The 25547-nt window shown below is 43.8% G+C and overlaps 4 protein-coding genes across 7 annotated transcripts in view; all 4 read right to left on the reverse strand.

Annotated features, from left to right (window-relative positions):
- The window catches only part of cacna2d2b (calcium channel, voltage-dependent, alpha 2/delta subunit 2b), a 32674-nt gene extending 31675 nt beyond the window's left edge, over window positions 1-999 (reverse strand). Inside the window, exon 1 of the mRNA XM_028964798.1 lies at window positions 707-999. Coding sequence (XP_028820631.1) covers window positions 707-825 — 119 coding nt within the window. The 5' untranslated portion in view covers window positions 826-999. The remainder of the gene's footprint in view (window positions 1-706) is intronic.
- A 2912-nt stretch (window positions 1000-3911) lies between these two features.
- Window positions 3912-9779, reverse strand: LOC114771033 (aminoacylase-1-like). 3 transcript variants are annotated; one of them, XM_028964891.1, is made up of 15 exons: window positions 9648-9779; window positions 9343-9489; window positions 8491-8555; window positions 8252-8356; window positions 8074-8168; window positions 7686-7762; window positions 7254-7343; window positions 6987-7043; window positions 6606-6679; window positions 6463-6512; window positions 6240-6384; window positions 5904-5972; window positions 5735-5814; window positions 5146-5206; window positions 3912-4862 (listed from the first exon to the last, which is right to left on the reverse strand). In XM_028964891.1, the coding sequence occupies exons 2-15, from the start codon at window positions 9473-9475 to the stop codon at window positions 4698-4700; spliced, it is 1266 nt and encodes a 421-aa protein (XP_028820724.1). In that variant the 5' UTR covers window positions 9476-9489; window positions 9648-9779; the 3' UTR covers window positions 3912-4697. The 3 variants fall into 3 exon arrangements, with proteins under 3 accessions (XP_028820724.1, XP_028820725.1, XP_028820726.1); XM_028964892.1 differs by lacking the exon at window positions 9648-9779 and adding an exon at window positions 9577-9631; XM_028964893.1 differs by lacking the exons at window positions 9343-9489; window positions 9648-9779 and adding an exon at window positions 9011-9267.
- Window positions 9780-10102: 323 nt separating this feature from the next.
- abhd14a (abhydrolase domain containing 14A) lies at window positions 10103-16223 on the reverse strand. Its single transcript, XM_028964894.1, has 5 exons — window positions 16079-16223; window positions 14908-15189; window positions 13304-13419; window positions 12466-12701; window positions 10103-11049 (listed from the first exon to the last, which is right to left on the reverse strand). The coding sequence occupies exons 2-5, from the start codon at window positions 15168-15170 to the stop codon at window positions 10867-10869; spliced, it is 798 nt and encodes a 265-aa protein (XP_028820727.1). The 5' UTR covers window positions 15171-15189; window positions 16079-16223; the 3' UTR covers window positions 10103-10866.
- Window positions 16224-16999: 776 nt separating this feature from the next.
- Window positions 17000-25528, reverse strand: hyal2b (hyaluronidase 2b). Of its 2 annotated transcripts, none has more exons than XM_028964890.1 (4): window positions 25139-25528; window positions 22791-23766; window positions 20102-20191; window positions 17000-18728 (listed from the first exon to the last, which is right to left on the reverse strand). In XM_028964890.1, exons 2-4 carry the CDS (start codon window positions 23730-23732, stop codon window positions 18339-18341), a joined length of 1422 nt encoding a protein of 473 aa, XP_028820723.1. In that variant the 5' UTR covers window positions 23733-23766; window positions 25139-25528; the 3' UTR covers window positions 17000-18338. The 2 variants fall into 2 exon arrangements, with proteins under 2 accessions (XP_028820723.1, XP_028820722.1); XM_028964889.1 differs by lacking the exon at window positions 25139-25528 and adding an exon at window positions 24010-25056.
- Window positions 25529-25547: the final 19 nt, after the last annotated feature.

Raw genomic sequence — 25547 nt, forward strand, 5'->3', positions numbered from 1 at the left:
GCTCGCTGGGGCATCTGCAACCCGCTTCAAGTGTCTGCGCCTCCGATTGGATGGGGCTTTCACACGCTGTCCCGGCCGGAGAAGACGCTCGCATCTGGCTGGAGAAGATCCCAGCAGAGGCACCAGCCAGAGGGTTCGGCAAGACACGGGCACAGATGTGATTAAATGGTGAGGTTGAGCGGGGATTACGAAAGGACCTTTAGCCAATGTTCCTAATCCACACCTACACTGCCTCTGACACACAATTACATCACAAACACGCAGAGCCTGCTGACAGCACCGGAGCTCGCCCAAACCATCTCAGCATCCACCACATTCAACTCATCAGAAGAAACAATGGCACCCCGAGGACAATCTTGCTTTTTCACTTGCCCTCACTATGATAAGGAAGTAGGCTAATTAGTAGGAGCTTCATCTCCACTGGGAACCAGGCTCTATGCTGCACACCAAGGAGCCTTGACATACATCTCAGATCCTCCAAATCCTTCAACAGCCTTTCACCCCTGGTACACACCTACAGGCAGAAGGCTGGGCAGAAGACTGCTGCAGACGCACAGTCCCTTGAATAAAGTGCCGAAAGATCAGAGCAACTAGTAGGCTCGCTGGTGCAGGTCAGACAGAAATGACGAGTCAAGAGTGTCGATCTGAGGGTTCAGCCCACCACGCTCAGACTCGATCGCAGACCCCTCTTTAACAGGCTACTCACGTATACTGCTGAGGGAACCTGAGACCTTCCACGCCAGTCCACGGCACGCTGAACATGAGGAGGACCTGGATGGACAGCAGGCAGCAGCCGATGCTGCAGGACTGGGTGCATCTCGCCATTTTCCATTCAAAGCAGAAAAGCGGCGTGGGGAGCAGAGCGGAGCGCAGGTCGTGACGAGCGCGTCACGTCCCACTCGGCATCGTAACGTTGGACGACAGACGACGGAGGCGTCGCGGCTTCTCCTTCCCTCTCTCCACCGATCTCTCTCTCTCTCTCTCTCTCTCTCTCTCTGTGTGTGTATAGGGCGCGCGCGCGCGCTCCTGCACGATGCGGAGTCGCTCGCGCGCTCGCGAGACGCGGCGCCGCCTGCGCGTGATTCTGTATTACGGTTCCGTCATCACTCGTGGGTTCGTTTTTACATTCGCTCCTGTAAACTCGCTGAGGGTTCCTTCAAGCACCCCCAGTCACTATCAAAATGTGACCAACATCCGCCAACATCTGCATTCGTTATATGTACAACGTAACGTGTGTCGTCAATTTTGCTAATGATTTTGTTCTGCGTGACTTTTCAATGAATGAATGTTGATTTGTGAACAGGAAAACGGGGAAGTGAGGGACCATGTTGAGGTGTGTGTGTGTGTGTGTGTGTGTGTGTGTATGTGTGTGTTTGCGTGTGTGGGGACACGTCAACATTTGTAATGCGCATACCAGATTAGTTGTCATAAGTAGTTGTGTCCTTAACTAGCCAAACCAGCCATGAAATGCACAGAACAACAACATGAAAATCCCTGATACAGTGGGTGGGGAGAAATGGAGTCAGTAGTGACAGGGACAGTCCCCCCCCTGGAGCAGCTCAGGGTTAAGTGTCTCGCTCAGGGACACAATGGTAGTAAGTGGTCTTCTGCTTCACAGGCAAATGAGAGCAGGTGGTTTAATATTGTGTCTGCTTGGTGAATGTGAGCGAATAAATCAATAGCCTTGACACAACATTTCCTCCCTGCCATCATCTGCGAACACCCTTCTACCCACTAAAGCCATCTCGCTGCACCAGCCTGCAATGCCTCATCTCCATCAGCAGCAGGACCCGTGTGGGCGGTAGCTATCTGCACCACTGCCTGCCTCACTAGCAGGAAATAAAACCTAATAAAAGGAATAAAAGTGTCATGCCATTTGCCCATGCATTGTTGAGAGATGACACCTAAACCAGCGCAGATTCAGGTGTTTATTGTTATTTACTTAATTGGAAAATAATGTGCAAAATAAATGATGTCTGTCAATATCCTGATTAAATACGGTAATGTCTGTACAAGATACGCCTTGTGCTCTGAACCCACGCTGGATAGTGCACCATGTGGGAAAGGAAAAGTCTCAGAATCAAGTTCAGTCACACCTGATCTCCTTGATCTGCCAGTGGGAATAGGCATTTACGCACGTGCACACACACACATCTGTCCTGACTCTCAGCCTTTTGAGTAAAGGGACAAATTACCCCAGTATACCACAATGCAAAGACTACACAACATTAAACAATTCCTTCTGAAGGCCCACAATCCGAGTGTATTTCAACAATATTTTCATCTGGTCATGGCTGAAAACAAGGATGCATCACGGCGACTCCCTCTTTTTTTAGAGCCTCAGCAGCCATGTGTTTCCATTTGGAAATAATGCAAAAGATGCATCTTCTGAATCAGTCTGTCACCGTTTCCTCATTAACAACGCCATCCATGCATGCATTGTTTAATCTACCTTCTTAAGATATTTTGCTCAACACATCTAAATGTATTGAATGAGGACAGTAAGAATGAGAGTCGGGTTGGTTCCCCGTGATAGTTCTACATGCCACTCTGTCCCCAACCCCATGCTGCAGTACAGACAACACTAACCACTCTTCCAGCCAGGACCTCTGGGAGATCAACACTCTTCTAATTGGAATGGATCGCCAGAGATTATTGAGCTGCTGCAGTGTTTAGTGTGTCTGCGTGCCTGCATAAAAACACGGACCAAATTGACCAAGTAAGCCGTTGTTACACAAGCCACATTAATCATGCGATCCTGAACAAAACCAAGTAGCTAAAACTGTGGCACTGCTGATGCAGGAGGAGATGAGAAATGGGAGAGGATGGCTGGTGTGGTCGATGTTGTCTCGAACCTGTGATTTTACAGCTGTGGATCTGGAGCCACCAGGGAGTTCTACAAACACCTCACCTCATGGGGGGGATAAATACAGAACCCTGGGAGTATATTCCAGGACAGATACCTTCCATGTTCCTACTTCCTGCTCTTCCTTTTAGAATAAATTAATGTGTAATGTTTTTTTTTTTTTTTTCAGTGCACGTTTCTGAAATTATTATATCACAGGTGGAGCCGGTTTGGCAGAAACAGTATGAAAACTGCAGTGATGGATGATGGTATCTAAAATGTTGTCAGCAGTGCGGAATCATATAAAACACCACGGTTCTTTCGGTTGTTCTCAGTAACACTGCGATGGAAGCTCAATTCCTGGTTTCCATCCTTCCTGACCTTATGTCAGCTTAATCCATCTCGGCATGGGAGTTTATCGCTCTCCATCCTCCTGAATATGAATGAGAGGTTTAATGAACCTGACCTTCACTCCCAATATACACCAGCTGACATGGTTTGGATCAGGAAAGCGGAATACAGACCGCGGTGAAAGCAACACTGCTTTTCTGAATGGTCTTAAACAGATCCTCAAGTTCAACAGAGCCAATCAAGTTCAAGTCATTAAAACAATTACACTTTTAATTTAGATTATCTTTGAATTTCATTTATCTTGTTCAAATTTCAGCTCAGTGAAGCACTTTAAGTTAACCAGATTGATATTTAATCGCTTGACGTAAGAAGTCAATATTGCCTATATGCAGAGCATTTAAAAAGGAGAAAATGTGAAATTGTGTTGTTAAATGCGATAATGTCAAAAATTTGGTGCACCTACCTGTTGTAAAATAGTGCAACCAGCGCAAAAAGTTCTGTAGAGTTCTGGTTGGATTAAAATGATCTCACTGTTGATGGTCTCAGCTGTTGGTCCAGCGAACATTAAACAGTAGACCAACTAAATAAATATAAGTGTGCCAACAAGCATTGATCAATCATTATCATGAAGAACAGCGACGGGTGTAAACTTGTGTTACCGATCACAGCAAAAGCACAAGCAAGTTAGTCTACACAGAGCAGGAAGAAACAGAAATTGTTATTTACTCCTTTTATTAAAAGCACTTTTAAACAGGAAATGGTGCAGGACCCATGGATTCTTAAATTAACATTTAATTAATTAAAATGTTATGAATATGTGCTGTTATTTGTCTCCTCTATCAACGTGTAAACAAACCACAAAACACCATTATTAAAATGATCATAGCCAGCGTTTAAAAATAAATTACTCAAAAAGATTGCACTGCTTCATCTTACATGAGTCAGAAACTCAAATTAAGCCTTATCTGAAAACAGCATAGCACCTCTACAAACAGAGACACCAATTATGATATGAAATGGTGAGGTGAAGGTGTCTGTAGCAGCATCTCAGAAGTACCTTGAAGAATCTCTGGGCGTTGCAGTTTATATAATCAGTCGTGTTACTGTGCTTGCTTATGTACTATTTTGGAAAAAAAAAAAAAGAAAATTGCTGTATGCCTGACAGGGACTAGAGGATCAGACAGTAACAGCTACAACACAGATAACAAGTGCCCTGAGTTTAGAGCAAATCAAGAGTGCTTGAGATTTGATGGATGGGTTAATCTTTGGTGTGACTGCAAATTTCATTAAGATTTTAGACCATCTGGACAGTAATCAGAATGAAAGCATCGTTAAGAACAAAGAAAAAGAAGTGGTCAGAAACCACATCCTGCACCATGGCCGCACATGCGAGGCACGGCTGTACACTGACAGAAATGCTTGGCGTCTTCAATAATAGAGATGCATGTGAAAAAGGAGAGAAAGACTAAAAAGAATGAAGGAAGCATCATTTGGCATGTCTTTACTCCTCTCCTGGCTGAGGTGGTATGCTGGCCAGGGCTGGGACCAGTTTCTCATACACCTGGATGCCCCTGAGGAAGACTTGCTCATTGAGGTACTCGTTGTGGTCATGAAGTAGAATGGGGGTGTGGTTCATCGGAGAGAATCCGATGGCTGGAAGGCCGACCTGAAGGCACAGGAACAAAAATGCACCGTTTACATTTAGAGCAACAAAGTGATTTGAAATTATTTTGCATTATATGATTTGATGTTAGAATAATAAATTATGTCCTCTTAATCAGTCCACACATCATGTGATATAGTGTCATAAAGAAAGGGAAAATATATGAAATTAAGAAAATAGTCATTTAAATTAAAATATGTTCATTGAAGTACCTAAGATTGTTCACCCATGAGATACAGTGTGATGCTGAATGAATCTGAGGAAAATAACATAGAATATCACATACGGCTCTAATGAAGCGGCTGTCTGTGGCAGCAGGAAAAATCTCCTTCTTCAAAGTCATGTTCCTGAAATACAACAAACATTCCACACATCTGTACAATGCCTGAAGGGCTGATGTGGTTGATGGAGTTCAGTGACATCTAAAGGTCACATCGAGAACACCACCCACTTACAAATGCAAATATTCTTTCTACTGAAGACAACAAAGTGAAATAATTTCCCGCAAACTGTCCAAATGAACCATGTCTAAACAACCAATACCCATGACACTACATATTTATAAAAATAACTAAGCACAATTATCAAATTTGTTGCATATATGCATGTGTCTGATGTTATAGGCTGTTTTTCAAATGAACAGAAATCTGCACCCACGTTATTATTTCCAACCATTATTTGGCCATAATATATCATTTTGAAAATTATCTTATAAAAGTTATAATGTATGAAATATAAACAAATTAGAGTAATGAAGTCCTGCAACTGTTATTGTAGCTTTTGTGTAAGAATTTGAAATGAGTTTCTAAATGGTAGGTGCTTTATTAACCATTTATATAATAAAGCTTAGGGGGCTGATGTGAGCGTTTTCTTACAGGCTCTTGCAGGTACAGCTGAAGGCATGCCACCAGGGGTCGCTCTCATCAGTAGATGTGACAGTCTGGTTCATGTGCTTCTGTGAGGGAGAGGAGCAGCAGACATTATACACACACACTTTACTGGCCTAACACAGGCTTTCTGCTCGGTTTATCAAGTTTCTCCAACCTGAGCAAACTCATACGTCACATCCTCTCCTGCTTCTCTACACCATCGTTTAATCTGCTCCTCAAACTCCTGAGAACAAAAAAGATTGAATGAATTTATATTTGTACTTGTAGTAGCCTAGTGGGGAACACACTGGCCTACTGTTGTAAGGCGGTCTGGACAAGGGCATCTGATAAACGCTGCAAGAATTTTTAAAAACCACAACTGGAAATAAGAGCAAACTGACATTTTTACTTTTCCATTTCACAATGAAAAGAAACTTTAGTTTAATGTGATTCATTTGATTCAATTTGTTAGTGAATTGAATCATCCTGGAACCCACATGAACACACACACCTGAAGGTTGACTGCAGGTGGGATTCTCATGTCGAAGCTGACATCCATTTCAGCAGGGATGACATTATAGGCCACGCCTCCATTCAGCATGGTCATGTTCACAGTTGTGACATCACCCAGGGTAAAGCATTCACTGGTGTTCAGGCTGCAACGTACGAAAATGCATGCACATCAGCTATAATATATATTATTACATATTTTTCACATGCATGTAGACACTTACCGATGCTTCTCTTTCTCTCTGAAGTCCAGAAAGGAGTTAATGACACTGCGCTGATTGGGTCAATGATAGGCACAGCAGTTGAAACAAGGTTTAAAAAGCTCAGCTATTTCTGAAAATCTGTTGTTTACATCTCACCAACTCACCAGCTTCTCAGCTGCGGTGTTCTCTACAAACCTGGATCCGTGGCCTGGACTACCTGGGCAGCGCACAGTCAACCCTATCAAGAGACAGACACGGCGTCGCACTGTCAGTCTCTCAGGTGGCAAAAAACCATACCATACTGCAGTGGGAATCAGCATCACTACATTTTAACGGTCTTTCCTTAATGGGTTTTCAATTATATTGTACTTAATGTGGAAAAAATTTACTTTGTTGGAACCTCAACAGATTTTAAGTCTCAGCAAAAAAAAGCAAAAAAACCCTTAATTAAACTGGGTGTTTGCTTATTCATGTTTTTACTCATTTAGAATGGCCTAGAACGGGCCATCAGTGCCCATCCCTAACTGGTAGGAACTAGCACTCACACCATGGGTTTCTCTCTCCGTAGAACACAGTAAAGGCCTCTCCTGGGTTGGCCAGACCTGCAGACACATGAAGATAATGCAGGGTGAGCTGGGAATAGCACAGAGCTCACACGTTCAGATCTGTGTGGCCTTTTGACACATGTTCTTTCATTACTTACACACCCACCGCATGACCCTATTCTGGAACGAGGAGTCAAAAAATATATGAATGAAACTCCGCCCGTGCCGTTGCTTTTCATTATGAGCGTGTATTTCATTAACACTTACCCTCATCAAGTGCAAAGCCAACGTTCAGGTTCTTAAACTCGGGGTGGTTAATGAACATCTCCATCCCTTTGTGACCTCCCACCTCTTCATCTGAAAGCGGGAAGGACAGTTCTCACATGCAGCATGAAACACCCACATCATCCACCCTACAAAAGAATCAGTGGTGGAGAATGCATATGTTGATGCATGACAAATTAAATGCTTTAAAGTAGGGCTACAAAATTATTCACATATAATAGTTCACATATTGCACTATACAATCTGCAAGATCCTGATCCTGCTCCCCATCCTTTATTAGTGCGGTGACAAAGGGAACAGGAAAATTAGTATTAAAAAAGAAACCAATCACTGCCTGTTGCAATGTGTTGAACCATGCAGCCCTACTTTAAATGTGTTCCACTGGGGACTAACGCAGGTTACAGACATTCTCACCTGGGACAAACATTAAATGGGTTGTGCGAGCAAACGTCTGCCCCTTTGCTTTCAACCTACGGATGGCCTCAATGTACCTAAGGAATCAAAGCAGCAGGCGTGATGATGCAAACTAGACTTGATGTGAGAGACCAGGACAGGGTTCTAATGAGGAATTCACAACCAGTTCAGAACATGGCCTGTCTAGAAGGGGATGCAGTGACTGATTAGCCAGGCTTTTAACCAGTAGGGTGCTGGGAGGGCTAATGGACATCTGAGACAGCTAGTTCAAAGTCAGACATTTGAAAATCCTAGTTACTGATCAGCCCTGGTTAAATGAGAAACTAAGAAGCACCTAGCAAGGCACATGGTCATGCTGCCATCACACCATGAGGGGTTTCAGACTCACTGTATGGTCACACATTTCATGTCCTGCGTTCCCCTGGCATAGATGTTGCCATCGGCATCTTTGAAGGCAGCAAAGGGGTCGTATTTCCAGTGTTCCTTTGGGAAGGAGTGAGTGTCATAATCACAGACGTCTGCTTGCAACAGAAACTGCTCTCAGCGATAAACAGGGCACACAATACCTTATACACAGGCACCACATCTGTGTGGGAGTTGAGCAGGATGGACTTCAGGCCAGGATTGGTGCCCATCCATGTCATGATGGCTACCACTCTACCAGGACAGACCTGACGACAGATTTACACAATTTCTATATAACTACTACACTAAAAGACACACTGATGTTATTACTGTTTATTATACTGTGTACAAATAAAAAAAAAAAAATCATGAATTGTATGAAGACAGAGGAAACACATACCTCCACTTTTACCACGGGCAGACCAAGCTCACTGGCCATGCGATCAAGGAATTTCAGAGCAGCATCTGTGAGACACAGACACCGACACAGATCAAACCAGTGGGACAGTGGTGGCCTAGCCATTAAGGAAGTGGCCCCTAAACAGAAGGTTGCTGGTTCGAATCCCAAGCCGCCAAGGTGCCACTGAGCAAAGCACCATCCCCACACACTGCTCCCTGGGCGTGCCGTGTATCACAATTACTATCACCTCACTTTCACAAACAAAAGTGGCTCTGATGAACGCTGTAAACTTTCACTAACTCCACACTACACTGTGTTTATAGTGAATGATGAGTAATCATTACCACATCTGCACAGGTCAGCGTTTTGCCACCTCCAAGCAGGGTTAACGTTAAAACATACATATCTGCTCGCTATCGGTGCTCCCTAGCACAGTGACAACTTTCGTGCAGAGTACAGAGTGCACTTATACCATCAAATACATTTGGTTTGAATATTCACAAATACAACTGCCACTCACAAGGTGTTTGGTACCAGAATAGTCAGAGCAATGATTGAAGAATGAAGAATCAAGTGCAATCAACAGTGGCCTGAAGTCTGAAGAAATCTGAAACTGCGACAAAGTAATAAATCATCAACTCGAGAGGAAAGATCAGAGTTCAGCTTCTCCAGCAAGTGTATTTTCAGACAGGACGCGCCTCGAAGTCGACCTGCCATAATGAACGTATCCCCATGCAGGTTCATCCGGCCATCATGACATGATCAGGAGGAAATGAACTGAGTCGGCCGGATCACGCATGAGACGTATTGCGTTTTGGGGTGAAAGCCAGTATCTGAGCCCGGAGGAAGTACCGTAATCGGGCTCCGGGTGGACCGTCCTGAGACGCAGATACTCCCGGAACAGAGACACGGAGGGATCCTCGTCCCCCTCCGCGCTCTGAATCCCGCCGCCGAGGTTACTGGGTCCGTCTTTATCCGGCAACATCCCGCAGACTTCACCTGAAACGACACGGCATCAGCTGGAGCAGCAAGTCAGAACTTCCATCTGCGTGGTTCTCTCCTCAGAACAGCAGTTGGTAAACTCACGCCGCGCACGACTAAAGAGCCCGAATCATATGATCACAACCGTGGAGAAGTAAAGATCGTAGAACACTCACCCTAACGGTACGCACCAGCGACGGGATCGAGTTTCGCTGCTGTATATATGGGACCTGAGCCAGGTGGCGTGATCGATCTCCGAGTCCGCAGCGTGGATCTGCGGCTGTTTATTCGGAGCCTGATCCAGAACGTGAAATCGATCACCGAGTCCAAAGCGCGGATCTGCTGATGACAGCAATTTCAATTCGGTCCCGTCACATTTGACAGAAGAAATAATACAGCGAGATGTCTACCGAATCATAGTTTTGTGATGATACCAGAGTAGGCTGGTAAAGACTTAAAAAGCGGTTAGATTTTAAACACCATTTTATATTTAAAATTATACTTGTCATGAAATTTCATTTAAAATTATTACTACAATACACACACACACACCACAAATGTACTGCATAATTACAGCACTGACAATAATAATGTTTCCTTCAGTGTTTATTTGAGGACAAGACAGGAGGCATTATGATAGAATGAATTTATTGCATCATTCATTTTGCATGAGTTTCATCATGTAAAGCAATCAATATGAGTGCCCAGTCTTCTTTAATTTGACTGTTTAATTTGTATAGTCTTTCCCCAGATATATTTCATATTTACATAACAAAATGTACAGTCGGGGAAACATAATATGCCATTACATACACACTTTCAGGTTTGCTTCAATATATATCTTGTGAAAGCTGTATTGAAGCATGCAAAATAAATAGATAAAGCAATGAAATGAATAGATTTTTGGAAACAGGATAATATAGAGTGGTCAAACTGATAACTAGGTAACAGTTAATGTGCTGCCAAGCTTCATATTTTCACTGGTGAATATTTACATCCTGCACTTCATGACCTATAACATAAACAGGAGGCAGCTTAAAACCCATGTCCACTCATAAATATTCTTTTAAATGTTCCCCATCAGTCACAGTTTCAGTTGACATGCCAGGGAGACACTATACTCCAGTTACTGAGTGGTGGTGGAAGCATGCTGTCAATACAATAGACTGTTTAACTAAAGCATGTTCAAGCACTAGTAAACTACTGCATACTGAAACATTGGGATGGGCGCTGAAAAATGCTCTGATGATGAACACACCATGGCAAGAGAGTTTCGCGTGGAAAGGTAGTCCACTGTATACTCCACTGTTTTCACCTGCCCATCCTGGTACAAGCTCTCAGCATCTCTCTCTACTCTCTCCGTCCTGCTCGTCTTGGCTAGTCTTCTTCGTCCTCTTATTCCAGTTTGTTCAAGAAGCTGAGCAGGGCCTGGTGGAACTCCCGTGGTTTATCCAGGTAGCAGGCATGTCGAGCCCCAGCCAACTTAGCCACAGTGTGGTGAGGCAACTGGATCAGGTTCTTATGGGACTGAGCACCGAGGTTGGTGTCCAGCTCTCCATACACAATCAGGGTAGGTGTCTATTAATATTTAAAAAAAAAAAAAAAAAAAGATAAAGAAAGGTAAATGCATTAATGAGCTGTTAAATACCTAAGGTTCTTTTAAGGTTATGCTGGTATTAAAGAAGATTATTTATATTAATTTCTCTTTTGACCTTTTTCATATGATCAGCCTTCTAAAATACAATTAGATTTAAAAAAATAAAATGCAGAAAAAAATTAATCTATAAAAAAAATGTATTATGACAATTTGCATAACACCCAGAATGATCAGAATGCAAATGAAAACGATCTTACTCCCAAAAAAACATTTCCACTTCATTTCAGCCCTACCACTAAAGGACCTGCTGAGATAATTTCAGTGTTCAGAGGCGACCAAGAAAATCTAGCAAGTCCCAGTACAGTCTCCTAAAGATGGTTCAGCTGCAGGATCGGGGTGCCACCAGTGCAGAGCTTGCTCCGTCAGCAAAGAAGCCACTTCTCTCCAAGAAGTGGCTTCCAAAACATCAAGGACAGACTGATATGCTGCAAAACATACAGGGATTGGACTGCTGAAATCTGGGGTAAAGTCATTTTCTCTGATGAAACCCCTTTCCGATTGTTTTGAGTATCTGGAAAAATGATTGTACGGAGAAGAAAAGGTGAATGCCACCATCAGTCCTGTCTCGTGCCAACAGTAAAGTGTCCTACTGCTACTCATCCAAGGGAGTGGGCTCACTCACAATTGTACCTAAGAACACAGCCATGAATAAAGAATGGTACAAAAACATCCTCTGACAGCAACTTCTCCCAACCATCCTAGAACAGTTTGGTGAAGATCAATGACTTTTCCAGCATGATGGAGCACTGTGCCATAAGGCCAAAGTGAGAACTAAGTGGCTCGGAGAACAAAATGTTTCGGGTCCATGGCCAGGAAACTCCTGACCAACACTGCAAAATTTGACTCTTTGCATATCAAGTGTCTCTAGCTGCTGGGTTAAAATTCAGATTGGAAATCTTATGGACAATGTGATGAAAAACAGACATATGCTAAGTTCTGATATTTTTATCACATAGACTAAGATTAAAGCAACATGCACAAACACCACTTAAAATTCCAGCTGATCTCAAAAGACTGTGGGGAATCAGGCATGAAAGAAGTCACTAGCCACAGAAAACAAGGTTTTACCAGCTGCTGAATACCTGGAACTAATCTCCCATGTCAGAAGGAGAAGTAAGCTGATCAGCGACTCTGGTTAATCTGTGGTTTAACACTGGTTGTTGTCTCACTATTTCAGTAAGCGAAGAGTAGCTTAGGTTACTGATTTAATAAATAAAAAATCAATAAAACTATCTTATAATGGAATGTTCATTGATAGTGGGCCTGAACTAACTGTACCAACTGGTCATATTTGCAAATGTTGCTACAATCATGTGTACACACTGTGTGCCTTGTACCTGGATGGCCTGGTACTGCAGGGGTGTGTAGCCCCGGGTGCCCACTGGGGCGATGGGTATGAATCCATGCAGCTGTGTGCTGTGATTCATGAGAAACGGCAGTGCATAGTGACCACTCATTGAAGGGCTGAGCAGCACGGGAGCCCGCACCCCCAGTGCCTCCATGAAGCGTTTCAGCAGGTCCATTCGATTCTGGTCCGTCTTCACCGTCTCTGATTCAGGGGAGTTTCCAAAGCCTGAGATGACATTCAGAAAGGAAAACACATCTGCCTTTATTTAACATTATAATAACTAACAGGTGAAGAAAATGACATTTATTATCTTATTGGTTGTGGTTGCCATTAATTAGGTTGTAGTGAAGTTGATATGTTGGAAGCAGAAAAGGGCCAAAGTGTGATGGCTACACATAGCATGAGCCAAACTACAGGTCATATAGGATTCCCTTGATCTGCTGATCAAGGGACTGCAGCCGCATGGCAGTGTGATGGATGGCCAATGGCCTGACCAGATACCACAACAGATGCTGTCAGAGGTCCAGTGGACTCCATGATGATGATCAAGGTCAAGGTTATTTCAGGGGCATATGGGAGTTTTACTTAATATTAGGCTGAAGCGGTGTGTGAGTGACGTGGCTGTTTATCAGCTTTGCAACTTAGGATTCTGATTGGGATACTTAACAGGCTGAGGCAAATTCTACTCCTGTGCAACATTTTCCTGAGGCCAAGCAGTGTTTTATATGGTTTGGAGCATACAGACGTTTGGGTGCTATTGTCCTAGTGAGTCTTCTTGTCAGTCTAACCTAGGCATTCATTAACAAGGACCGTGGTTCTGGAATTACCTGGAAGATCCAGAGCCAAGGCCTGGTATCCATTTGTGGCCAACTGGTTAAGGGTCCCAAGCTCCTCCCAAGTCTTCGATGTGAATGCCTGGCCATGCAGGAGAACGATTTGAAGCCTTCAATGAAACAAATGTGTTTTTAGCAGTAGCAGAAACCAAAGCAGTAATCTACAACCAAATGGACTGACATATCTTGGGTTATACATGTATTACAGGATACTAATGCACTTATTGACATATGTCCAACGTCTGACTCTGTATAATATAACTGGATGATGCTGTATAATAGTGAAAACACTAACGTCTGACACTGTATAACATAACTGTATTATAGTGAAAATACTAACGTCTGACACTGCATAATAGTGAAAACACTAACGTCTGACACTATATAACTGTATTATAGTGAAAACATTAACATCTGGCGCTGTATAACATGACTGCATGATAGTGAAAACACTAACGTCTGACACTGTATGATAGTGAAAACACGAATGTCTGACGCTGTATATACAAAAATGTATAAATACATTATAATTTTTCTTAGTCTAGCACCTAACAATCTCCGAGCATGCTCTTCACTGACAAGTCTAAGCCTTATCAGGGCTCTTAGTTTGTAAACTCAATATTCTATAGAAATCGAACGAGAATTGCTGGTGTCTTCCTCTTGTAAGTCGCTTTGGATAAAAGCGTCTGCTAAATAAAGTAAAGTAAAGTAAAGTAACTGTATAATACAACGTCTGACGCTGTATAACATGACTGCATGATAGTGAAAACACTAACGTCTGACACTGTATGATAGTGAAAACACGAATGTCCGACGCTGTATAACATAACTGTATAATAGTGAAGACACTAACGTCTGACGCTGTATAACATAACTGTATAAGTGAAAACACTAACATCTGACACTGTATGATAGTGAAGACACTAACGTCTGACGCTGTATAACATGACTGTATGATAGTGAAGACACTAACGTCTGACACTGTATGATAGTGAAAACACGAATGTCCGACGCTGTATAACATAACTGTATAATATTGAAAACACTAACGTCTGACGCTGTATAACATAACTGTATAAGTGAAAACACTAACATCTGACACTGTATGATAGTGAAGACACTAACGTCTGACGCTGTATAACATGACGTGATAGTGAAGACACTAACGTCTGACGCTGTATAACATGACTGCATGATAGTGAAAACTAACATCTGACACTGTATGATAGTGAAGACACTAACGTCTGACACTGTATAACATGACTGCATGATAGTGAAAACTAACATCTGACACTGTATGATAGTGAAGACACTAACGTCTGACACTGTATAACATGACTGTATGATAGTGAAAACACGAATGTCTGACGCTGTATAACATAACTGTATAAGTGAAAACACTAACATCTGACACTGTATGATAGTGAAGACACTAACGTCTGACGCTGTATAACATGACTGCATGATAGTGAAAACTAACATCTGACACTGTATTATAGTGAAAACACGAATGTCTGACGCTGTATTGCTAATGTCTGGACAGAATATGCAACTATATTTATCCAAGATGATACAGCAGGCCATTCCGCCATCCAAACCTGGGCAATATCTGCCCTCCTGCCGAATCCACGGGAAGCGCCTCCCGGAAGAAGAGCGGGGGGTCTCCGGGCAGCTGGCCGGTGCGGACGGTGATGTTGACGGGTGAGGGCGGAGGCGGAGTGGCCGCTGCCAAGCCCATCTTCTGGACGTTGAGGGACGGCTCCATGCTGCCCTGGCGTATGGAGGGCAGCAGCAGGTACAGCAGCACCGTGGCAAATAGCACCAGGCCCAGCACGGCGAGGCGACTGCGCAGAAAATTCATGGCGACGCGATCCTCGGAGCTGGAAGAGAAGAAGTGAACACGGATCCAGCCCCCCGGTCACACGAAGAGTGGAGAAGCAGCGATGTGATGCGACATTTTCATTTCACAACGCACACACGGCGCACTGAAAATACCCAGCAGCCACAGCGCCGTCCAGTAAGGACGGTGTGGATTAGCGACGTAAAATGAATTCAGATAATGCGCGATGGTCTGGTCATGGGGTTGAAATTGATTTCTAATATGTGGTACCGCAAACTAGACGGGGACACGTACGGGGGTCACTGCCAACACCTGTCGCCAACGTCAGTGTCAGCTACATGAGAATTGTCGCGGTATATAGAACTAAATATAGAACTACGTGGCGTCTCATGGCTGACGATTCATCCGCGCAGTTATCGCTGTTCTCAGATCAGCGGCAGCGAGTACGATTCAGAAACCAACGCGATGGTTCAGAGCACCGCTGTTCTCAAATCAGCGGCAGCGAGTGAGCTTCAGAAACCAACGCGATTCAGAAACGCTGTTCTCAGATCAGCGGGAACTACTCCGGGAGACCGGCGCAACGTGGTTCAATGTTTCACACGAAAACAGACCAACAATTTCACAAATATCAGAAATTGAAAGTATTTATCTAATACTCGAAAACACTACTAACTACTTTAATTCCAGAATCAACGACCTGATTTAATCTTAATTAACCCCAGCAAAGAGAACACACACAAAAAGTAAAAGATTGAGAACTATAACAAAAATCACGAGAGAATTGCCTACAGCAACGTGGCTGCGTGATATATTGATTGTAACGGTGTCGTTCAATGATTTTGCAGCGTAGACTGCGACGTTTCGATCCGACTAAACTGCGGGACATTTGTGAGACGAACGAGAACAAGAAAAGCAAAACAATGACTGACCTCGCTTTTAATTTTAAACGTGCACAGGAGCTTATCCTTTAAACGGAGCAAACATTAGTGCTGAACAGAAGCCCCAATGCCGCTGACCATCGGGTTGTTTTGCTTTTGCACGACTGTCCGTTACACATAAAGCTCCGATCAGAAACAACTCCCGGCCGAACATGTTCCGCTCTGTGGTGTTAAACGCGGCCCTTTCATACTAGTCTGTTTAGCGTTCTTCCCTGGAGAGGAACATCTGAAGCAATGAAAATGCTTTACACTCATCACAGTATTTTTTTTCTTTGTTCTGAGGATTACATTGCAGCATAGCACCATCATGCTGCGTCACAGTGAGTCCAGCATTTATCCAAGTGCTGATGACGGAGTGTTTGTAGAATATGGTGACCAACCCACTGACCCACGCTGTTCTGACGTCACCGGCAGCGTAGAGTACAGTCGGCTTCCTGAACAGTAGTGTTCACCTCACAGTAAGGGGTGGCGGGAGAGGAGGGGCAGGGTGAACAGAGGTGACCCATAAAGCCACAGAAATACTGCATGGCTGGTTTGCGTTATGAAACAAGGGATTCTCTGTACCTCAAGCCCAATAATATTGCTTTTGGCACCAACTGATGAACCTCCCAAGAGGAAACACATAACATCAGTAGAAATCTGGGACAAAGTGTAACCAGAAGCGAGTAGAAATGAGAATTTAGGGCCATTTGAATTAGATGTTTTTGAAAAATGAATCATTGAGGAACCTAATTCTTATTTAAGGGTTATTTTAAGTAGGCTCGACCCTTAAATACTTAATTGGCCACCAGCTGCTTTATCAACCAGCTGAATTAATCACTTATTTGGCAACACTAACTGCACTACTTGCATGTGATATTGACAGGACGGCTTTTAAATGAGCCGTCAATCATACCTACATAAACATCAATGTTTGCTATCATCTATCTGTTTATTTCTGTAAATCCTAAAGACATAAATGCAGCGAAATTAGTGGACATGACCCATGGTGCTTTCACAAGAAGGCTCATAGTCACGAACAATTGATTAGTGCATCATCATCTCTACTGTATCTATTACTGTATTCACTGGTTGATATCCAGACTACAAAACTCACCTGCAGAAAAACAGAACATGATGTATTTATAAAACACATCAACTGAGTGCACACACATACACAGACATAACTCACAATTAGTCATATCATAAATCAAAAGTAAAAAGCAAAATATTCGACACTTCTTGAATGACTGGGCTCTCTGAGACATAAAAACTCAATAACAAAACAAATTCCACAGAAACAGTTCATAGAAAGTTATTAAAAGGTTATAAATACATACAGATCATATGCAATTATGTGCATTATGCTTATGATTTATTCAAAAGATGAAATCTTTCCTTAACTTGAAAAACAGCCATGTTTTAATTTCTTGATCTGGGTATGAAACATTACATAAGACAACACTGTTGAAATTGCACTTAAAACGAACCCACATCTTAGCAATAAGACTGAGTATCTGGGTGTGCGTATTTAAAGCTGCATGTATGACAACAAGACTTTGTGTGATGAGATGATACTCTGAACGCTGCATCTTTCCTGCATTGTGATTGTGAATTTGCTGGGCTGTGTACAGAACGGTAACAGTAACATTGCCTGGTCTCACCCCTGCACAGGACCTCCAGACAGAGCTCCTCCCAGACAGGAATCCTGACCTTAATAAAGCTTGAATTCACGGTTGGCCATGTTTGCTGTCTGGGGTTACAAGACTGAATGTGTCAAATGGTAATTTACCCTTAAGACAACCGGCCACCTCAGCCTGCTCGCTGCCCTTGGACTCATTTCACATAAAAAGAAAAATGAATAAAAACAGTGTGACATTTTCCTACACTGAGAAAGGAAGTAATTTCTCACTAATTTCTCCACAAAAATACATTAGATGTAGTTGTTTAAAAAAAAAAAAAAAAATCACAGCATTATCTGCGTAAGGCCAGAACACCGAGGGGTGACGATTGAGGTCAGCAGGTCTCTTTGGACTGAGCTATGGTTCACTTGCATCCCGTTTCAGCAACAAATGCTGGTTGGATTTTGTTTGGGGTGAAACAAACAGCTGAGAATATAAATGGCGGGGCTGTTCAAACACGCAACACACACATACACACACACACACAGCTATCCTCAGCACCTTCCAACTCTGTGCAAATCTTCCGCTGATGAAATGACCTCCACCAGGTTCTCTAAATGTTTTCGGTATGAAGGCAACCCATAACACCTCTAGTGGATCAGGACCTGCAGCAGGAGGGGGAAAATCAGCACAGGTACCCAGAGTTGCCAGGCCGACATGGCCCTGTTGTGGCCAGACACGTGTTGGGAGCAGTCTTCTCCCCTGAACCCGCTGTAGCACTGGCACTGGAAGCTCCCTCGGAGCATCTGGAGCTCCTGGGTGCCCAGCTGGCCCTTGACTGTGAGGACGCCGCCCTGTTCCTCCATGCTGTGTGTGATGGGGCTGAGGTGCAGGTAGGTGTCCGTGTCTGCTTGCTTGCGCAGGCAGCGGCCACGGGAGCCACAAAGCGCCCGGCTGCATTCCTCCGCCGCTGTGGAGACGTTGAGCAGATAGCGGCCCAGAGGTCCCTGCAGGTATTTGTTGAGACTGGTACAGCTCGTCTGCAGATGGAAGAAGAGTGAGACAGTGCTGCAGGCCGGAGTTCCTGAAACTCATTCATAAATTAATTCACTCAGTAACAATGTCTGCCTTATAAACACGCCTCCTAGACTAAACTAACATACTCGATATTTCACATTTAACTTATTCCTGACACCGGTCATTTCAGCATGAGGCCTCATCAAAACAAGCATTTCTCCTCTATTGATTGAAATGAGTGGTCTGGCTGCCATATTACTTCATTTCAGACATAACTGCTGTTTCACTAAAAATATTTATATAATTATAAAACTGTAGACTAATGTCACATTGACTAGTTCAAAAACCCTTGAATTAAAGCACTGATAAATCAGCATGCTGGTGTTGGTCATGGGCGGTGTCTACAGAACTAAATGTGCTCTGATGTTATTTAATTTGGACATAAATGTCTCACTCATTATCCAGAGCTGCTGATTCCCGATCTGCGTTGAGGAGAACAGGGTGGGGTGCCAGCTCACCACAGTTGACTCGTTTAAGTGAAGTGATTGTCATTGTGATACACAGCAGCACAGCACACAATGCACACAGTGAAATCTGTGCTCTGCTTTTAACCAATCACCCTTGGTGAGCAGCCATGACAGTGTGTGGGGACGGTGCTTTGCTCAGTGGCACCTCTGTGGCACCTTGGCGGATCGGGATTCGAACAACCTTCTGATTACAGGGCCGCTTCCTTAACCTCTAGGCCACCACTGCTCCTTTATTATTAATTTATTATTGTGACATAAGAGTTCTTCATATTTATTAAGATATTCATCTAGGACACATTTTTGCTGAACCCTCTACTGCACTCTCTACACCAATCACTGCATAGACACCAAGTTGGCAGACAACACAACCATGAGATGGTGTACAGGGATGAGGTCTGCAACCTGACATGGAGATGCCAGGAGAACCAAGAGTGGACCTCCGGTGCACACAACCATCGCCATCAGCAGTGCTGCTGTGGAGAGAGTGAGACACCTTTGTTCCTAGAAGGTCCTCACATGGACAAAATGTCTTCCTCAAGAGACTGAAGAGATTACTCAGGACTTACACTTACATATATATACACAGTATATATTTTATTAGTTAGGATATATTAGTTTATATCACATACACATCAGATAAACAGTTTTTCTTCAAATAATATTTTCATATTTTAACAAATATTACAAAATAAATTCGTTTAAATTAGTTACTGACAATAGCGTTTGCACAGTATGCATTCTGTGTGTATTTGTTTTCTACTATATCATTCTTGTGCACTGTGTTAAAGCCAATCAAACAAAAAAAAATTAAACTCTTGATGCAAGTTTCACAAATGATGTTTGCATAGTGATGAAGGGCGGAGTCTTACATTGCTGCTGGCGTAGGTGGAATCTCCCCAGAGGATGACCCCAGCTGCTCCCAGCGACACACTCTCTCCAATGGTGGAGACCAAGTCCATCTGTGCACAGACACACACACACATACACACACACACACACACACACACACAGACCCACAGATCAGAGGGGAAGAATGTCTGATCTGAATCTGCAGGGAACCTCAACACACACCTCCACACAATAATGAGTTGGGGTTCTGTATTTATTGTACATATACGTTTGTGGTGTTTTTGGAGAAAGTGGTCTTGATGCCACTGTGAGCAATTTTTCAAGCTGCAGTCTCCAAGCTTTGTTAGTTTGATCTTTGTTTCCTGGACAGACAAGGACTGAGGACACTGAATGAATCCTTTGCGGTCTAACCTATCCCATGATTCATTGTGTGGATTTCAGACTGCGGCTACAAAGTGTCAGTTGAGGCAAAGGCTTAGATTTTTTTTTTTTTTTTTTTAAAAGCTTCTTTTATATTTTTAATATAAATATATGTTTTACTTACTTATTTTGCAACCCAGTTCAGCTCATTCAGAAAATGTTAGGGTCTTAATACTGTCTGGATAAAGCACCTTAAACTTTGATTACAGCATAAATTCACGGTTTCATAATTTCATTCCACTCCTACAATAGTGCTGCGTGAGCAATATAATCGCAATTCCAGCCTGTGCAAAGTAAAGATATTACAGCTCATACCCATTTAGTATTGAAACCCAGTTTTGCCACATAAAAAGCTTGAATCAAGGAAATCTAGTAACAGAGAGATGTGTAACTACAGCATACACTGACAAGACTGATCAGGCAAAACTTTTGTTGCTCAATTTAATTTCAAACCTTTGTAACTTAATTAAGATCGCTGGCTCAGGGTCTTGCAGACTCACACGACTGGACATATTAAAATACATTGAAAGTGCAGCGGAGCCACTGAAAGTTTCACTGCTGTGTTGGAAAAAAAAAAAAAAAAAAAAAAAAAAAAGAGCAGACTGGTGAAAGATTATAAGCGATGAAACAAGCTTCCAGTTTAAGAACATGAATTTCCACTGTGCTGCAAGAAACATGTCAAACTTGACTGTTGAAGAAACAAGTTCAGTAATGCAAAGATGTTTTAATGCGTTTTTGCAAAAACATTCTTTTGAATTTTTTTGTTGCTTTCTATTGGTTTTTAAGTTGAGAAACACACAATTCACCAATGTCAGTATTATGAGTGTGAATCATGACATAATTTATTGATCATATTACAAGTGCATATCACAATACTGACCCCAATAATCGCAACGTGATTTCTCAACAAATTGTGAATCCCTACATTTCCATTCAGTCCATGGTTATATAGATTTTGTGAGGAGGACCCACATCCCACTTAATCTCAATGGGGTTAAGATCAGGTGGTGGCCAATCCATGTGTGAAACAATTTGCTGATCCTCTGATCATAATACTGCCTCCAAAGGCTTGTGCAGTATGGACAGTCAACCCCATGAACTATTCCACTAATCGCTATTGAGCATTTTTTTTAACAATATGACACAGAGTGTTTAAGGAATCTCTGATCAGTCAGACCACAGTTGATGGTTCTCCACTATCCTTCTGTACAAACGACATCTTGTTTAATTCAGTTTTAGTCATTTTTGCTGTGCTGACAGTCTGGTCACAGGTTCACAATTCATGCAATACTGTGCTAGATGTACAGTCCACTGTACTCGACAGATCCCAATCACACAGTTCCCACTACTCCCACTGCTAGGGCAGGACAACATTACGGACCTGCTCCAGGAGTCTCCTCCCACATGCTCTGCTCCGCCGCTCTCACAGCACCATTGCCCTGGGCTTGGACTGCAATGCCATTCATAGTGTTGCAGGTTTTGTACCCTGGATTGCTTGTAACTCATTACTATAAGGTCTTTACTTTACTTTTGTCCAAAGCGACTTACATGTCTTAACAGTACTTTAAACTTTATACGATGTAATCCATCGTCACAGTTCTATAAATTTAAAACCAGAATTCTACAGTAAATCTGTGTTTTTTAGAGAAAAGGTGTAGCTGTATAAGTGGTCTTCATTTGATTCCAACATTGTGTGTGTGTGTGTGTGTGTGCTAATGGTGGAATCAAATGAACACTCACTGATTCTCAAGAAAGCAAGCCACAATGTCACTGACAATTAAATTAAAAAGAACTTCCACAAGATTCTCACCCACAACCAGAACACTCACATCTGCGCACACGCTTCACAGTTTCTTTTCTGTGGCTTCACTGTACTGTAGCTGTGACTTGTGCGTACTGTAACTCACATATATTCAATGAAGAATTATAAAACTTATGATAAGTTTTTTTTTTTTTTTCCAAAATCAATTCCTGAATTAAAAAAAAAACAACACTGAGATTACATACAACCCACATGACCCAAATTTTCCCAGAATGCTCTCTGATAAGTAATGACGGGAAGGGTGTGATCCTTAATGGGCAGGAAGCGTGAGATAACTGCCACTTGGGAGCACTTACCATTCCATACACTCGAGAATGTGAAGCATGTTGCTCTATACAATCTAGTGTAGTTCAGTGAATCCTTCATTTTCCTGTAACCCCACTGGGAAAAGATGCCTTCTGCTGCAGAGTTTATTCAATACATTAAAGAAAGCAAGGCACCACATCCACACCAGAGGAAATTCTCACCTCAGTCAGCTGCGTCAGCTCATTGATGTACGTTGGTCGGGTGTAGACAAACACAGGCCGTGCCAGGCCATCGCCGGTGGAGGCCAGTCGCATCCCCTCCTTCACCCTATTACGGACAAACTGCCTCCCGGAGCGGGTGGAGCGCAGCACCGTGCCCATGTAGACGGAGGGGTAGAGGGCCGTGCACTCGGTCCAAAGCCAGGTCAGCTGGTCGTTCCTGGTCACCTCCACGTCTGGGCAGCGCCCAGTGTAGTTGTCCAGGTTGCCCCGATAGTTGTGGTTGTAGCAGTCTGGGAACAGGTAGAAGCCCCACAGCTGATTGGGCCTTGCACTCTTGGCAAGCCTCAAAGTCTCCAGCATGAACCTCTTAGCAGACAGCTCAAACTCTTGCTGAGCCACTTTTGCCACCTGCGCTGGGGTCCACGCTGGGTTCTTCTCATGCACATAGTGCCTTGAGCGATTTCGGTACACATCCTTGGCATCCCAGTTGCGGATCCACAGAGGCCGCCACTCCTCCCAGTCGATCACTGCAAGGCCCTTGGCTTCCGCATCACGAATGTAGTATTTGACATCATTTGGCATCCGATCCAGGTGCCTGGTGAGGCTAGCGTTCTGTGGGATTCCACCGTTGATGGAAGTGCCATCACGGTTATAGTACGGGTACAAGCCCAAGCGGTCCTTATAGAAGATGGTGAGGTTCTGCTTCACAAAGGCCTGGTTGGGTGATGCCACAATCTGAAAGAGATCAAGCTTGAAGTGGACACCATGCCAAGATTTGCAGTCATCATGAGGGACATTCCAGGCCAGGAGCAAGGGCTTATTGGGGTACAGAGGCCATGTAGTGGGCTTCAGCTCCGTTGGAAACGAGCGATCCCACAGCGCTGGGAACACGAAGAGGATCAGCCACGCCTGGCCCTGCAAGCCCCACCAAGGACGAGGCATGACCTCGACCACCCCACAGGTCAATATCTGGGTCCTGCAAAATAAAAATAAAAAAACAGACTGGAAAGTTAGGCTTGTTCAACAATTTCACAGAACTCAAAACTTTTACGAAATGGTTAGTTATTTCCTGGTCGCGAATGAAATAATGCAAAGATTCATTCATGTTATGTTGCAACAGATCTGCCAAACATAAGAAGAGGACAGAGCAAGTTGAAACGCGAGCAAAATCCCCAGATAACACGCGATCTACAAGCACTTCCCAAAAAAAATCACTGACCTGCAAAATCTGTCACCTCAAGACACCGGCTCCCGCCATTCTGGCTCAACGCAGATGCGGGCAAAAGCTCCTCCACCTCGATCCGTTTCCAAAGTTTCCCCCCATGAAGTAGTAAAGAGCAGCGTGCCGAGGAGCTGCTGGAGTCACACTGGAGCTGCGAGCTCGGCTGCAGCGCCTACCATTCTATTACGGGGGGGGTGTCTCTTCCGTTCTCGTCAACACGCTTATTACGACACGACGAAGAAACCGTTTTAAAAAGTACACGAATGATCGACTGGTCTCAGCTGTGAAAAGCAGGCGCCCTGGGCACCTGACTGAGTAAACCGCGAGTTTTCGAGTGATCGACTTGGCTCGCCCACCCCCTTGTCGGGGAGAGGTGAAGTCGCTCTTTAACGTGGACTAGCTTGCTCCACCAACTCAATGAGCGGCCTGGCCTCGGCTTCCTCTCCAGAAATAAATGAGCACCACCCCGGAGAGCAGTTGGTGCTGACTGTTACACAACCCGCGGAAAGTGCGAATATTCGAACCTCTCTTGGCGACCAGAGGAACGTGTCGTGTCCACGTCATCCACATCCCCTCCACAAGTAAAGCCTGGAGACCACGCTGAGCGAGCGAACAAAAAGAACATTCTATCTGCCAGCTGTACCTTTTGCTGTTTTAAAATGACCTCCAGGTGTCTGCGGAAAGAACTAGAAGTTCTATGGGGGTTCCACCCACTGCTGCAGGCACCAGCATCAACTTTGAAGTCTGAACAGATGAGATGTGGAGCTGAAAAACCTACAGCCTGCTTCCAATTCGGGCCAGACAACTGGTGGGGAAAATACTGGCAGCTGGAACGGTTTGCTGCAATGGTCAAGGGGGGTAAACAGGTTGTTTCCAACATTCCTGGAATGCATTTTGGATTGGATGGGTATTTATGGCTGTGTGAGTGCGCAGTTTTTCAAATCTGTTCCGCAGGCAATGATTCCAACACGCCTGAGATATAAGACCATGCAAGATCCTACATGGTCTGTTTAACGTGTCCCCAAAAATGCACGTTTCAGAATAACCTAAATCAGCAGCACTGTTTCAAGAGAATGAAAAACCTCTCAGAGGAGTGGTGATCCATACATGTCTTCATCTCACTCACCAAACTGATGATCTGCTGTGACTTGCTGGTCTGAGATCCTATGATGCTCCTCTCTGTTGCACACACTGATCCTCATTGCGCTGCACTTATCAGCAGCACCCTCACCTACACGCCCCACAGTCCCCACCTCTGGACTGCCCATCACCAGTGACCCTGTGGCTGACCGATGACTATAAACCGTCCATGCAACAGAAGCAGTCCACTCAAGTGCACAGTGAGTAATGAATGTGCTCTGTGGCCTCTGGTGTACGGGGAGGGGGTTTAAGTGAAATACGAGGCCAGGAGCTTCCTTTGTTTCTCTCCTCTGGGCTCCAGAGGGGCAGGGAACACAGCTGACTGTGTCTTTGTGAGCCACAGGAGTCCAGGTCTCCTATTGTACAGCAACACACTGAAATGGCCACAGGCCAAA

The sequence above is a fragment of the Denticeps clupeoides genome, chromosome 2, assembly GCF_900700375.1.
Source record: "Denticeps clupeoides chromosome 2, fDenClu1.1, whole genome shotgun sequence".
Classification (NCBI taxonomy): domain Eukaryota; kingdom Metazoa; phylum Chordata; class Actinopteri; order Clupeiformes; family Denticipitidae; genus Denticeps; species Denticeps clupeoides.